Here is a 15,804-nt window from a genome sequence, read left to right as displayed (position 1 = left end):
CAGGCACCCACCAATCTCTGTGTAAAAAATCTTGGCCTACACAACTCCTTTGATCATACCCCCTCTCGCCTTAAATGCATGCCCTGTGGGAGTCAGCTCTATCTATGTCTCTCAAGTTCTTATCAGGTCTCCCCTCAGCCTCTACAACTCCAGAGAAAACAATCCACATTTAACCAAGGAGTAATTGAGGCCCTGAGCTTATTGATTAGTTTTGAGGTGATGACAGTATTGAATACTGATCTGAAAAGAGCATCTTGATGTATGAATCTTTGCTGTCTAGATGTTGCAGGTTTGAGTGAATAAAATTTAATATTTTAATGTTTCAATAGTTTTTGACTGTTTCTAAATGGCAGGTATTCAGAAACAACAAAAAAAGAAATTATTTCAGCTTTGAAAAGTGGCAAAGCTGTGATGGAGTTATGCCATCTCTCAATGGCTACCAAAGGAATTCCTTAGGCTGAGTTCACCTTGGCTGTCTTTGTCAACCAATTACTTTATTCTATCCATGTTGCTGCTCAGGGCTTTGCAGGGTGAACTGTTGCACCACCATGCTGTCCTTACAGCTACAACACAACCATTTTCTAAAAAGCTTGGCAATATTTTATCTGCTATCCCCATGTCCAGCTAAATATAGACTCAACATAAATTCAAGAGATCTCCATGCACAATTGTTTTGACAGAGCATGATACTTACTGTTTACTGTATCCTTGATGTTGTTTTTATTTTTATCATTTTCAGTGTCTACAGAAGGTAGATTGGTTGAGTCATGTCTGATTTCCAAGCATTGGTCTGGATCTGTGCCTGGCCCATTGGGCTGAATGGGAACTCTGAGAGTCAGCTGGCTGGTTGCTGCTTCCAATGCCGGGAATGATCTGTGCACATAAAGAAAAAGGAATTTAACAATAGTGTGAAATGTCAGGGATATTTGGTTTATATAGAAAATGACAATTAGATTCCTTTAATCTCAGCCTTAGTCCAAACAATACAAAATTTCACGTATTATGTCTGAAACACTTGAAAAAAATGAGAAAATCTGTTTCCCCTCCAGTATACAGTACTGTTCAAAATTCTTAGGCATCCCAGATTTTTATATGGTTTCAGATGGTGTGGACTCTGCATTGTCTGGGATTACCTGGAGAGACAGAAGCAAGCAAGACAGTCAAAGTCTACGGAATAACTGCGGCAAGTGCTCCAAGGTACTTGGAACAACCTTATAAAACTACACTACAGAGAGTTGATGCAGTTTTACTGGCAAGGGGTGGCCTTATCCAATATTGATTTGATTTAGTTTTCTACTGTTTACTGTTCTTTATAGTATTTTTTGATATTTAGAAAGCTTTAATTTCATTATTTTTTAAAGCATCTTTGCATTACAGCAATTTTTTTAACAAGTGCCTAAAACATTTGCACAGCGCTGTAATTCAAGTGTGCAGAAGTACAGATATAATAGAGCAAGCAATTTGATTCAGGGACAAATTTTTGATTGTTGAAAAAAGCTGGAGAGTGAAAAGAGTACAATTCAGTTTGCACATGTAATATACGTCCAGCGTCTAATAACTGATAGACTTATTGTAATATTCAAGGCAGAAGTACAAACACAAGAGATTCTATGAGTGTTAGAAATCTTGAACAACACAAACAACCTGCTGGAAGAATTCAGCAAGGCAGGCAGCATCTATGAAAGAGAATAAACAGTCAACATTTCAGGCCAAGACCCTTCATCAGGACTGGAAATGATAAAGGCAGAAGCCAGAATAAGAACTTCAGGAGAGGGTAGGAGTACAAGGTGGTAGGTGATAGGTGAGACCCCAGGTAGCTGGGTGGGGGAAGAGGAAGCAGGGAGGGGAAAGGTAGATGCAGAAGGGGTCATAGAAGAAATAATTCAAGAGGGGAAGACAGTGGACCAGGGAAGAGAGGGATAGAAGAGGGGCACCAGAGAGAGGTGATAGGCAGGTGAGCAGAAGGAAAGGGATTAGAGGGGAGCTAGAACACGGAATAGGAAAGAAGAGAAGGAAGGAGAAGGGAGAAATTATGGATGTTTGCTCATGTCTTGAGGTTGGAGACTACCAGATAAAATATGAAGTGTTGCTCCTCCAGCCTGAGTTTGGCTTCATCATGCAGCAGAGGAGTCCATGGAGGGACATGTCAGAAGGGGAATGGGAAGTCAAGTTCAAAGGTTGGTCATCAGGAGATCCTGCTTTTTGTGGCAGACAAAATGAAAGTGTGCTCAAAGCAGTCCTCCAACTTGCATTGGGTATCATAAGAGGCAAGAGACCACATCAGAAGCATCGGATACAGCAGACAACTCTGAAAGACTCGCAAAAGACACACCATCTCACCTGGAGGTTTTCCTTTCCCTTCCCCCACCTTCTTATTCTAGTTTTTGCCCCCTTCTTTTCTTATCTTGATGAAAGGTCTCAGCCTGAAACATTGACTGTTTACATGCATCCGTCGATGCTGCCTGACTTGCTGGGTTCCGCCAGCACTTTGTGAGGCGAAAGTACAAATTTAGCAGTGAATGAAAAGTACTAAAGGGTAATAAGGCACCTGGAGAAGAGGTTGAAAACTATAAAAGCTGTAAACTAAACCCAAGTGAGGTTGTTCAGTGTGCTTTCATCAAACAGAATTAAACTAAGATATAAAAAACAGATTTTTGATATGAAACTAGTTTGAAAGGATTTGAAATAAATCCATGAACGGTGTTATATGGAGTTAACCTAGATCACAGAAACAGGCTACTCCTGGGACCAATGCCATTGCTATGCATAAGTTGATTTTGTCCTTAAAGTTGGAAAGTACATTAACTGATAAGCATACAACCACTGTGATGTAATAAATGGTGTCAAAGCCACATAAGACTAATGAGAATAATTAACAAAAGTGAAAAAACAGAAGAAATCAGTTCTTCCATCTTATATACACTCATCAGATTTTGTACTTAGTGATATTATGGAGCTTGTTCATATGTAGTGCTTTTGGGGCTTCATAAGCAGGGGACAGCTTGTAACGGAAACCGATGTGCGAGATCCATTGGACCCAAGATGGAGGGAAATGAGAGGGATACATTTGAAGTAGGTATTACTGAACATATGGTTATGAAGAGCATAAACAGATTAAATCAACAATATTTCCATGAAAAATTATTGGTAAAAATGAGTGGCATATTAATAACTGAATTAAAAATAAAGCTAATGAAGATCCAGAAAAGAAACATCATCCCAAACCAATCTTTGTAACTACTTTGGAATCTGTCTATAATTTTGTAAATGCAAAAACATCTGTTATTGCAGCTCTCTCCGCAATCCCTACACGACCTCACTCCAGCCAATCCCTCACATTATTCCCATCATTTATCATCTTTATAACATCTATCCTCCTGCAATCCCCACATTGTCTGTCTCCTCCTCACATCTATCTTTGCTTCTGTGCTTCTAGCATTCCCTCCGATGCCTATAGAAACCTTGACTGATTTACCGGTCGGCCCATTGCATGTCTTCCCTCCTACGTTTTGTATCTCCAAAACATTAAACTAATTAGCAGAAAGACACAGGAGTCTGAAATGTGAGTCTAGACTTTACGTTTACTTTAAATGAGGCACAACTGTATCTCTTGGTAATGTCATGATGTCATGATGGAATCTCATGTGGATAGGGTGGTGAAGAAAGCTTTTGGTATGCTGGCCTTTATAAATCAGAGCATTGAGTATAGGAGTTGGGATGTAATGTTAAAATTGTACAAGGCATTGGTGAGGCCAAATTTGGAGTATTGTGTACAGTTCTGGTCACTGAATTGTAGGAAAGATGTCAACAAATTAGAGAGGAGATTTACTAGAATGTTACCTGGGTTACCTAAATTACAGAGAAAGGTTGAACAAGTTAGGTCTTTATTCTTTGGAGTGTAGAGGTTGAGGGTGGACTTGCTAGAGGTATTTAAAATTACGAGGGGGATAGATAGAGTTGACGTGGATAGGCTTTTTCCATTGAGAGTAGGGGTGATTCAAACAAGAGGACATGAGTTGAGAGTTAAAGGGCAAAAGTTTAGGCGTAACATGAGGGGGAACTTCTTTACTCAGAGAGTGGTAGCTGTGTGGAACGAGTTTTCAGTAGAAGTGGTAGAGGCAGGTTCGATTTTGTCATTTAAAAAAATTGGATAGGTATATGGACAGGAAAGGAATGGAGGGTGATGGGCTGAGTGCAGGTAGGTGGGTCTAGGTGAGAGTAAGCGTTCAGCATGGACTAGAAGGGCCGAGATGGCCTGTTTCCATGCTGTAATTGTTATATGTTTATATGGTTATATGGTATGCAATTCATATATTTTTACATATAATCTATAATTAATTAAGTGAACAAGAATGCTTTATCAATATTATTCATATACTACTGAAATATTACTTATACCACTCTCCTCCCTGCTTAGCTATAAACTCCAGCTGAACAGAGATTGAATTTGAATTGAATTGAATTGAATTGACTTTATTACTCACATCCTTCATATTCATGAGGAGTAAAAATCAGGTTACATCTCCATCTAAATGTGCAATGTGCAATTTATAGTAATTTTTAATAAATAATATGTACAACAGGATAGTCAATATAACATGGAAATACAGTTGTGTCAGCATGAATTAATCAGTGATGGCCTGGTGGAAGAAGCTGTCCCAGAGCCTGTTGGTCCTGGGTTTTAATGCTGCGGTACTGTTTCCCAAATGGTAGCAGCTGGAACAGTTCGTGGTTGGGGTGACCTGGGTCCCCAATGATCCTTCAGGCCATTTTCACACACCTGTCTGTATAAATATCCTGAATAGTGGGAAGTTTGCATCCGCAGATGTGCTGGGCTGTCCACACCATTCTCTGCAGAGTCCTGTGACTGAGTGAAGTACCATTCCCATACCAGGCAGTGATGCCGCCAATCAGGGTGCTCTCAGTTGTGTCCCTATAGAAAGTTGTTAGGATTTTGGGGCCTGTACCAAACTTCCTCAGCATCTGAGGTGAAAGAGGCACTGTTGTGCCTTTTTCATTACACAGCTGGTATGTACAGACAACGTGAGATCCTTGGTGATGTTTATTCTGAGGAATTTAAAGCTGTTCACCCTCTCAATCCCAGATGTCAATAGAGGCTAGCCTGTCTCCATTCCTTCTGCAGTCCACAACCAGCTCCAACATCTTAACTGTAGACATTCTGTACAATATAATACAACTGCTGTACAGACATTCACAGCCCAGTAATATTTTTAATTGTTCCATTCAGGCCTAATGGTTTAATCACAGTGGAGGCTTTCTTACTCTTGTAAGATAATGTCTTTCCCAGCAAGGGGGAATCGCTGCTTGACAGGTGAGAATTGGGACTGTGAAACAATCTCAGGTTCTGAGACCTCCTCTGTGGTGGTTGTAGGAGGTGACTCTGAGACTGCAGGAAGTAGGTCTGACAGAGATAGCCATCTTTCTTCTCTAACAATTGATCCTACTCTCCTTAACTGATCAATGTGTTGTCTCCCGGTGCTATCAGACACAATCTCCACTGTGTAGGAGAGTGGTCCAGTTCTGTCCTTAATCGTTCCAAGATCACCTCTGTTGTCACTTGCAGGACTGCTTGTCCAGGAGTGAGAAGCCTTCAATTTGTCTCAGCTAGTTGTCCTGCATACTCCTTCTGAGACTGGGTTTGAGGAGATCCAATTTTGAAAGCAAAGGACAACGCAGTGACAGCTCGGCTAGTGAGTTGCTGGTTGCAGGTGTGCTGCATTGCGATACGCAAGGAGGAAACTGGCAAGCTTCTGATTCAGTGTCAGTGTAGTGTATTCTGTTGACATTTCTCGCAACGATTTCTTTAGGCTAAACAAACAATTCCGCCAAGCCATTTGTAGCTGGGTGGTATGGTGCAGATGTAAAATGTCTTATTTTATTCATTTTAAGGAATGACTGAATCTGTTTCCCAACAAGCTGTGGTCTATTCTCATTGACTGAGTGTCCTGGAGCACCAGTACTTGAGAAGAGGCTTTTCTGAAAGGCTGTAGTGGAGGTTATTGGAAACACTTCTGGCCAAGAAATTTGTGCCTGTGAATGGTCTGGCAAATTGCATATGAATTCTCTGCCAGGCAATGCAGGCCATTCCCAGGGACATAGAGGCACTGGTCGTGGCATCTTTAGGATGTGTTGGTATGATGAACTTCGCATGGCAAGCTGCTCGATCTGCTGATTAATCCCAGACCACCAGACAAAGCTTTGAGCTAATGCTTTCATTTTGACCATAACCAGATTATTGACATGTAGGTCCTCCAGTACTTTAGGTCTCAGCTTGGATGATACAACAGCTCTGAATCTCCACATAAGGCAGCATTCATCAAGGTCAATTTCATCCTGGAGCTGGTAACAGATGGGACAACTGCAGTTTCGGATGCACATTCCAGCCATCCTGAGTGACCGTGTGGACCTGAGACAGTGCTTCCCTTTGGATCATCTCTTCCGTAATAGGGAGACTTGTGATTTGCATTAGGGAGAGTCCTTTTTAAAAAAAAATTCCAGTATTTCTTTCTCCAGGGGTAAACGGGACAATTCATCAAAATTTCCATGATTAGTCGTCCTCTTGAATTCAGTCTTGTAGTTGGGTCCTCCAAGAAACGGAGCCCATCTCTGTATTTATGCTGCTGCTGTGAGTGGAACACCCTTCTGTGGACTGAAAATAGATACTAGTGGTTGATGATCCACAATGAGGGTAAATTCTTTCCCATACATATACTGGTTGAAACATTTTACATTCCAAACCAAACTCAAGGCCTCTCTGTCAATCTGTGGGTAATTTTTCTCTGCAGCAGTAAGGCAACATGATGCAAAGGCTATGGGCTGTGTACTTCTATCACTCATAACATATAATGTGACTGCACCTTTATGCATCACAGGCAAGCTTCACTGGATGATATAGATCATAATGTGTAAGTACAGTGTCTGATGTTACCATTTCCTTCACCTTTTTGAAAGCCATCTCACACTGCTTTGTCCATTGCTATTTCTTCCTGACTTAAATGGATGGAGCACAGTAGTCAGGTTTAGCAGGAATCTGTTATAGTAGTTGACAAATCCTAAAAAGGACTGCAACTGTGACATGTCCTTTGGCCTTGCATCCACCACAGCTCGAATTTTCTCAGCACACTTGCGTATTCCTTGTTTGTCAATAGTCTGATTGATACTTGCTTAAGAGAATTCACACTTGTCATGTTGTGCTCTGAGCTGATGACCTTTTTAACACTGTCTTGAGGTTTTAGAGATGGTCCTTGTCACCCTTACTGCTAATAATGAAAGCATCCAGATAACTCTGAGTGACTGGACAATATCATAGCACCTAGTCCTTAGCGTTCTGCCAGAATGCAACTGCAGGTGCTACTCCAAACAGAAGCCTATTATAGCCATAAAGCCCTTTATGAATGCTTATGGTAAGAAACACTTGGGAGTCTTCTAGCTAAGTCAATTTTGCTGAAGTGTTTCCCTCTGGAAAGGTTTGCAAAGATATCCTCCATTCTGGGCAGATGGTATTGATCTACTTTCAGTACTGGCTTGATGGTGATCTTAAAATCACCACAGACCCTGACAGACCCATTCTTCTTGGCTATTGCCCATGGGCTCCACTCAAACTTAGAAACCATTTCTTCAGCCTCCACCTGATCTAGCTCACTGGCTACTTTATCACAGATGGTATAAGGAACTCGATGGGCTTTGTAAAACTTGGGTGGAGCATTTTCATTTAACACTATTTTACCCTTCCTTGATATGTTTGAGTTTTCTCATACCGTTCTTGAACACTGATGTGGTATCATCCAGTACCTTTCTTAATTCACTTTCATTTGGCTCTGTTGTAGGAAATGTGGCATGCAGATGGCAGAAGAATCTCCAAACAAATTGCAATTTGTCTCAGTCAATCATAGCTCAACAATACTGGCCTCTTGTTTTTACCGCATGCAAGTCTAATGTGACTCGTTGGTTGCTGTACTTCACTTTTACGAATGCTATTTCAACAGGAGTTATCTCATCTCCAGTACAAGTTCTGAGTTGGATATCTGTAAGCTTCACTTTAAAATGCTGTTCAAATGCATTTTGAGAAATGACTGAAATAGTTGAGCGAGTGTCTAATTCCATTTTAATTGCACATGCAAAATGCTGGAGGAACTCAGCAGGCCAGATAGCATCTAGGAAAAGAGTACAGTCAACATTTCGGGCCAAAACCCTTCAGCAGGACTGGAGATAAATACTGAGGAGTAGATTTAAAAGGTGCAGGGAAGGGAGAGAGAAACATAAATGTGGCCTCTTTACAGCAGTGGAGGAGGCCATGAATGGACATATGGGAATGGGAATGGGAAGTGGAATTAAAAAGGGTGGACATTGGGAGATCCTGCTTTTTCAGACAGAGCGTAGGTGCTCGGGAAAGCAGTCTCCCAATCTACATCATGTCTCATCGATACACAGGAGGCCACACCAGGACAGTATATGACCCCAACAGACTCACAGTTGAAGTGTTGCCTCACCTGGAAGGACTGTTCAGGGCCCTGAATGGCAGTGAGGGAGGAGGTGCAGGGGCAGGTGTATCACTTGTTCTGCTTGCAAAAATAAGTGTCAGGTAGGAGATCAGTGGGGAGAGATGAATGGACAAGGGAGTTGCGTAGGGAGTGATCCCTGTGGAAAGCAAAAAGTGGGGGAGAGGGATAGATGTGCTTGGTGGTGGATATTGGTGAAACCCGGAGTAGACTGGGAGACTGCTTTGCCGAGCACCTACCCTCCTTCCGCCAGAAGAAGCAGGATCTCCCATGGCCACCCTTTTTAATTCCCCTTCTCATTGTCATTGCAATATGTCTATCCACGGCCTCTTCCACTGTTGTAATGATGCCACACATAGATTGGAGGAACCATACCTTATATTCTGTTTGGGTAGCCTCTAAACCTGATGGCATGAACATCGATTTCTCGAACTTCTGGTATGGCCCCCCTCCCCACTTCACCATGTCCCATCCCCTTTTCCCTCCCTCACCTTATCTCCTTGCCCACCCATTGCCTCCCTCTGGTGCTCCTGCCCACTTTTCTTTCTTCCATGGCCTTCTGTCTCTTTCCCTTTACGTCATCCCTCACACTCCAGTTTTCACCTATCACCTTGTGTGTCTCTCTCCCCTCCCTGCACCTTTTAAATCTCCTTAGCTTTTTTCTCAGTCCTGCCAAAGGATTTTGGCTCGAAGTATTGGCTGTGCTCTTTTCCTAGATGTTGCCTGGCCTACTGAGTTCCTCCAGCATTTTGTGTTGATTGCTCGGATGTCCAGCATTTGCAGATCTTCTCTTGTTTGTCCATTTTAATTAATTTGGCATTCATCTCTGGTGTAAGCCATACTGCTCGCTGGTTTTCGCATTGTAAATCTTAAGGCTACATACATGTCATTCCCATCATTGTCAAATTTTTCATCAGCAGCATGCAGATAACTGCTCTTTTTGAAATTGCAAATTGTTTTTTATCTTTATCTCTTGCCTATGCAGTCCATTCATTTTTGTCTGCCCAATGTGCATTTTCTGCAAGTTTTGCCTTTAAACCTGCATTGGTCTGGTGCATGAATTAAATTGAATTGATTTTATTTCTTATGTCCTTCATATACATGAGGGGTAAAATCTTTACGTTATGTCTCCATCTAAATGTGCAATGTGCAATCATATAATAAATAGAACAGTCAGTGTAATATAGAGTACACTCAAATCAGCGTGAGTTCATCAGTCTGATAGCCTGGTGGGAGAGGCTGTCCTGGACCCTGTTGGCTGCAGTACCACTTCCCAGATGGTAGCAGCTGGAACAGTTTGTGGTTGGGGTGACTTGGGTCCCCAAAGATCCTACAGGCTCTTTTTACACACCTGTCCTTGTAAATGTCCTGAATCATGAGAAATTCACAACCACAGATGCACTGGGCTGTCTGCACCACTCTCTGCAGAATTCTGTGATTAAGGGAGGGACAGTTCCCACACCAGGCAGTGGATGCAGTCAGTCAGGATGCTCTCAATTGTGCCCCTGTAGAAAGTTCTTAGGATTTGCGGGCCCATACCAAACTTCTTCAACCGTCTGAGGTGAAAGAGGCATTGTTGTGCTTTTCTCACCACACAGCCGGTATGTACAGACCACGTGAGATCCTCGGTGATGTGGAAGCTGAGGAGCTTAAAGCTGTTCACCCTCTCAACCCCAGATCCATTGATGTCAATAGGGGTTAGCCCGTCTCCATTCCTCCTGTAATCCACAACCCTCTGGGTAACACAATTTTTTTGTAAGATTCCACAAATTAAATGATCTTGCAGTGCATCATTAAGCCCGTTACTGAAATGTATGTGCTCAGACAATCTCTTCAATCCAGCCATGTATACTGAAATGGTCTTCCCTTCCTTCGGATTTCACTTACAAAACCTAAAGCATTCAACAATCAATAAGACTTCAGTTCTAAATTTTCCATCATTACTTTGACACTATCAGCAAAGCTCGTTCAGCTAGTTTGGTTAGAGCAGTCAAACTTCAAAGCAAACTGTATGCCTTTAAATCCAATATATTCAGCAAAACTGGTACTTGTTTCTCATTGGCTATTCTATTTGCTTTAAAATACTGCTCATTCTGTTCAGTATACAATGTCCAGTTCTCTGTTGTGTAATCAAGTGCATGCATCTTTCCATATAGACAGATATATCTGCTCTTTTCTCACGATTATTTTCACCCCGTGCTCACTGTTTATGAATACATGAATTTTTCCATTTCCTGCATTTTTCTTTTTTTAATTCTATTGTGTCTTCCCTTCCAAAGAACACATAATGTGCTGCTTTTTTTAAAAAAAAACTTGATCATCTCACTGCTCTTCAATAGGTAGGAAGTCAACTTGGGTTTGTATTAAAAATACCTCATCACCGCTGTTACGTTTTGTAACTCAAAAACATTAAACCAATTAGAAGACAGTGTGGTAAACTATGTATACCTGTCTGGACACGCCCCTCTGTTGACTGCTCCTGTGGCTCCTCCCACAGGCCCCTGTATAAAGGTGATTAGGACACTGCTCCTCCCTCAGTCATCAACATGTCGTGCTCCCTTTTTGCTGTTAATAAAAGACTATCGTTCACTTCCAGTCTCTGAGAGTTATTGACGGTACATCAATTTTATAACACGGAGAACATTTTACAGATTGGATCTCGACCCTCAATCCCAGGAAGCCGGCAATGCTTTCGAACTCTGGCTAGCATGCTTCGAATCGTACCTGGAGGAGATTCATGTGACCGAGCCTGCCACGAGGCACAGAGTTCTCCTCTCCAGGGTCAGTGCAAGGGTCTACTCCATGATCAGAGACCAACCGAACTACCAGGGTGCGATGGATGCCCTCAACCGACAATACCTGCGGCCGGTGGACACTGTCTTACGCAAGACGTCGCTTAGCGACACAGCAGAGTCGAGTGCTGAGTTTGTCCGGAACCTACAGACACTCGTGCGGGCCTGCGATTGCAGGGGGCTGACGGCAGAACAACATGCGGAGCTCCGAGTGTGAGACACCTTTGTTACGGGGATCAGGTCAGTGTACGTGCACCAGCGGCTGCTGGAACATGCCGATCTTACCTTACATTCGGCGATTGAGCTGGTCAACACGCTGGAGGCCGCTCTGCACAACTCTGACACTCTCCAGGCGTGCGATCTCCTGCCGGCCTCATTGACACCGCAGACCCCGCAACCCGCTGGCAAATCGACCACAGTGGCTACCGTGGTCCGTGAAGTGTTACTTCTGTGGACTCGAGAAGCACCCCCGAAAATGCTGCCTGGCCCAGAAAGCTATCTGCTCCAGCTGCAGAAAGAAGGGCCACTTTGTCAAGGCCCGTAAGTCGCCATCTTGGTCGCCGCCATCTTGCCTGCCCACCGCATGCGCGGCATGGGGGTGGCCATCTTGGTCAGTGCCACCTCACACTGCCTACGACCCACGATTGCTTACCGGGCACCCACCGCGCTGGACCAAGGTAGCGATTCAACTCTGGTCTCTGTGACCCTTGACCAAAGCGCTCCACACCAGCTTGCAAGATCAATGATGGACATCCTGGTGGAGGGGCACAGGACTAGCTGCCTGTTTGACACGGGCAGCACTCAGAGTTTTATTCACCCGGATCTCGCTGGCAAAAAGTTCACCTTGCTGACTGAGCAGTGCTCAGTTGCATTCATATTTAGCAACCAACAGTGGGGCAAAATCAAAAATGATAAAATTTTGAGGTGGAGAATGGAACTCTCCACCTACAACTATGACATCCTGTACTGGCCTGGAAGGCTCAATGAGCCCCCTGATGCCCTATCCCGGGAAACATGTGCCAGTGCGCAGCTCGACCAGCTATACGCCCTCCATGCAGATCTTTGGCACCCAGGTGTCACCCAGCAATTCCATTTCGTGGAAGCCCGGAACCTGCCTTACTCCCTTGAGGACATCAGGATGATGACCAGGGACTGCCAAGTCTGCGCTGAGTGCAAACCGCATTTCTACCGTCCTGAAAAAGCACAACTTATCAAGGCCACCTGCCCCTTTAGGTGACTGAGTGTCGACTTTAAGGGCCCCCTTCCCTCCACTGACTGCAATGTGTACTTTCTTAACACAATCGATGAGTACTCACAGTTCCCCTTTGCCATCCCCTGCCCCAATACCGCTGCCACATCCGTCACAAAAGCCCTGCACCAGCTCTTCACTCTGTTCGGATATCCCTGCTATATCCATAGTGATAGAGGGTCCTCCTTTATGAGTGACCTGCTGGCTAGGGGTATTGCTACTAATAGGACCACAAGCTATAATCCACGGGGTAATGGACAGGTGGAGAGGGAGAATGCTACTGTGTGGAAGGCCACACTCTTAGCCCTTAGGTCAAAGGGATTGCTGGTCTCTTGCTGGCAGGAGGTCCTCCCTGAGACATTCCACTCTATCCGCTCTCTGTTATGTACGTCCACCAATGCCACACCTCATGAGCACCTATTCTCTTTTCCCAGAAAGTCTGCCACTGGGACCACCCTACCGGCTTGGCGGATGTCCCCAGGGCCAGTGCTGCTCCGGAAACATGCGTGGAGCAATAAGTACTCCCCACTGGTCGAGAGGGTTCACCTACATGCAAATCCCCAGTATGCCTACGTGGTCTTACGACACGGGCAGGACGACACGGTCTCTGTTCGCGACCTGGCGCCCGCAGGTGCAGCAGACCCCTACCCCGAACACTCCACGGTAACTATGAACCCCATACCCACCAATCTATATACCCACGAGACACCGCGCATGCCAAGCCCTACACAGACTCCTCACGACACTCCCATACTGGGTGCCACACACATGCATGAGAGGTTACTGATGCCTAACGGGCTGGCACCTCAAGTCAGGCCGGAGCCAGCACAACCACCGTCACCGGTGCAATCACCACTGGCACTGGTGCAACCACCACCGGTGCTACGTAGATCGCAGCGACAGACTCGACCGCCTGATAGACTTGACCTGTAAATATACATTACATTAAGTGAGTTCTGACAGTATCAAATGGTAACATCATGGTGTTTGCAATTGACATATTTTTTCATATAAGCATATAACAATTACAGCACGGAAACAGGCCATCTCAGCCCTACTAGTCCATGCCAAACGCTTACTCTCACCTAGTCCCACTGGCCCGCATTAAGCACATAACCGTCCATTCCTCTTCTGTCTATATACCTATCCAATTTTACTTTAAATGACAATACCGAACCTGCCTCTACCACTTCTACTGGAAGCTCGTTCCACAACAATATCGAACCTGCCTCTACCACTTCTACTGGAAGCTCGTTCCACAACAATACCGAACCTGCCTCTACCACTTCATATAACCAGTAATGAATTATCTAAATGACAAAGAATACATAATCAAACAAGATATTTACAATATTACTCAAAAACTACTGAAATATTAAATAGACAACATTCCTCCACCTGAGATTTAGCTGGCCTAAAATCAGCCAGATTTTCAGTAAAAAGCAGATGAAAAGAATTTTGCTTGGCATTTTTGGGTTTTCAGATCTCTGACAGCCTCTTCCCCACTTCCCCATAAATGATGGGGTCCCACCTAATCCAATTCAAAGTTTTAGGTATTCATGAAAAATCTGGAAATGAATAGGAAAAGGAATGAGGAAAAGAAAAAAAATTACTAAGAGTTTGGCACGTTACAGGTGGGATGACTGAGATAGGTTCCCGAGGATTCGATGACCTGAACTGAGAAACATAATGCAAATCAAAATGAAGAGGAAAGAAATCTTTGAGACTTCATGCAAGGTGTGTTGAAAAGATTGCTGAACATCAGTTCATGTTCAATTATGTAAACAAAACAGTCAGACAGCAATCGGAAACTGTCATGATCAACTCACACACTGCTCAAGTCAGATCACAGTTGACATATTCTTATGAAACAGAGAGTAGACATCCTCGTGCTGGAGATGAGAACATTGTGAGATTAGGCAGGACGAGTGAGAGATTTCACGTACCAGGATTCCCAGCAAGTGTGAGAATAAGAAGGCAGAAGAAGATCATTGTAAACTCAGTAACAGCAGATTAATACCATAAGTGCCAAGTGACGATGATAATGGTATGAAGCTAGTTGGAGCAGAAGCGAAAGTTGTAGGGAAGGCACCAGATCATGATCTGGGAGAGCCGGATCAGTGGAAAGCATTATCACAAGGGGAGTGTTGCAAAAAACTGGGGTCTGAATTCTGATGGTGGTGGTGCTGGTGACAGGGGTGGAATTGTTAGCTGAGCAGGTCATTGCTATGATTAGTGAATGGGGTGAAGGGAAGGAACCAAGATGGAGGATGCAAGTGGAATTCACAGTTAAACTGGACAGATTAGGATTTGAAACAGATGGGTAGCGAGGAACACCTGAGGCACGTCCCTATTTCAGGACAAGGACTTGCAGAGCATGGGGATGAAATCCGTGATGTGAACACTCCAATCTGGAAAGTGACGCGAGGAGCCTAAGGAATCAAATAACAACTTGAGCTATATACCCCTAAGGTTTTCTTTTGAAATTCAGGGAGTTAGATTTGTCTTCTTCACTTGACCTGTGTGAAGCTTAAAAACAGGCCAAGAGAAGAAGAAAAATATAGTTATGAAATTTATCTGATCTGTCAACTCCTTGCTCAATGTTTGAATTCCAGCCAGCAGACAACATGGATATCCCTAATGATGAGATTGTAAGTAATGTTCATTTTCCTGGAATCGATTTTTATGTGCAGAATGTCCCCTTTCTGTAATAGGAAAGAACTTGTTCAATGCTTGAATTGCCTCTAGAATTGCTATAGTTGACAAGAATGAAGAAGGTTGAATAATTTCAATCCGCCACCCTGACATTCTTCCTCCATTTGAATGGACGTTTATATCAGGATTGTGTACTAAAAATCTGACATATGACAAACATTATGCAACTCAAGGAAAAAATGGTTTGAGCAGATTTTGTAGCAATTTCATTGTGGATCTGAAACTGCTGGACAGAGACTGAAATTCATAGAAGGTAGCTACAGAATGTCAGGAATTTTTCACATAGGATGATTAATGATTGGAATGGGTATAAAATTGCTTATAGAGGCAAAGTCCTGGACCCATTTAAGACAGAATTGTACAGTATCCTATGATCCAATATTTTTCATTTCAATGTAGTCAATTAACACGGGCCCAATGGGTTTCTTATCCAAGTTATACTGTGCACTTATCAAGCAGATGCAATCCAAGGATATTATTGTGCATTTTTACGATACTCACACTACCCTTCAGTTACAAGTCTTTTACA

The 15,804-nt window shown here is 43.4% G+C and overlaps 1 protein-coding gene across 5 annotated transcripts in view; it reads right to left on the bottom strand.

Moving 5' to 3' along the window:
- Positions 1-15,804, bottom strand: part of LOC132405624 (uncharacterized) — a 151,353-nt gene that overhangs the window by 63,611 nt on the left and 71,938 nt on the right. For all 5 annotated transcript variants that reach the window (XM_059990580.1, XM_059990579.1, XM_059990581.1 and 2 more), the window contains one exon: positions 695-873. In XM_059990580.1, coding sequence (XP_059846563.1) covers positions 695-873 — 179 coding nt within the window. The remainder of the gene's footprint in view (positions 1-694; positions 874-15,804) is intronic.

The sequence above is a fragment of the Hypanus sabinus genome, chromosome 15 (genome assembly GCF_030144855.1).
Source record: "Hypanus sabinus isolate sHypSab1 chromosome 15, sHypSab1.hap1, whole genome shotgun sequence".
NCBI classification, from domain to species: Eukaryota; Metazoa; Chordata; class Chondrichthyes; order Myliobatiformes; family Dasyatidae; genus Hypanus; species Hypanus sabinus.
The sequence above is the reverse complement of the archived record's forward strand: the minus strand, read 5'-3'. Positions and strand labels throughout refer to the sequence as shown.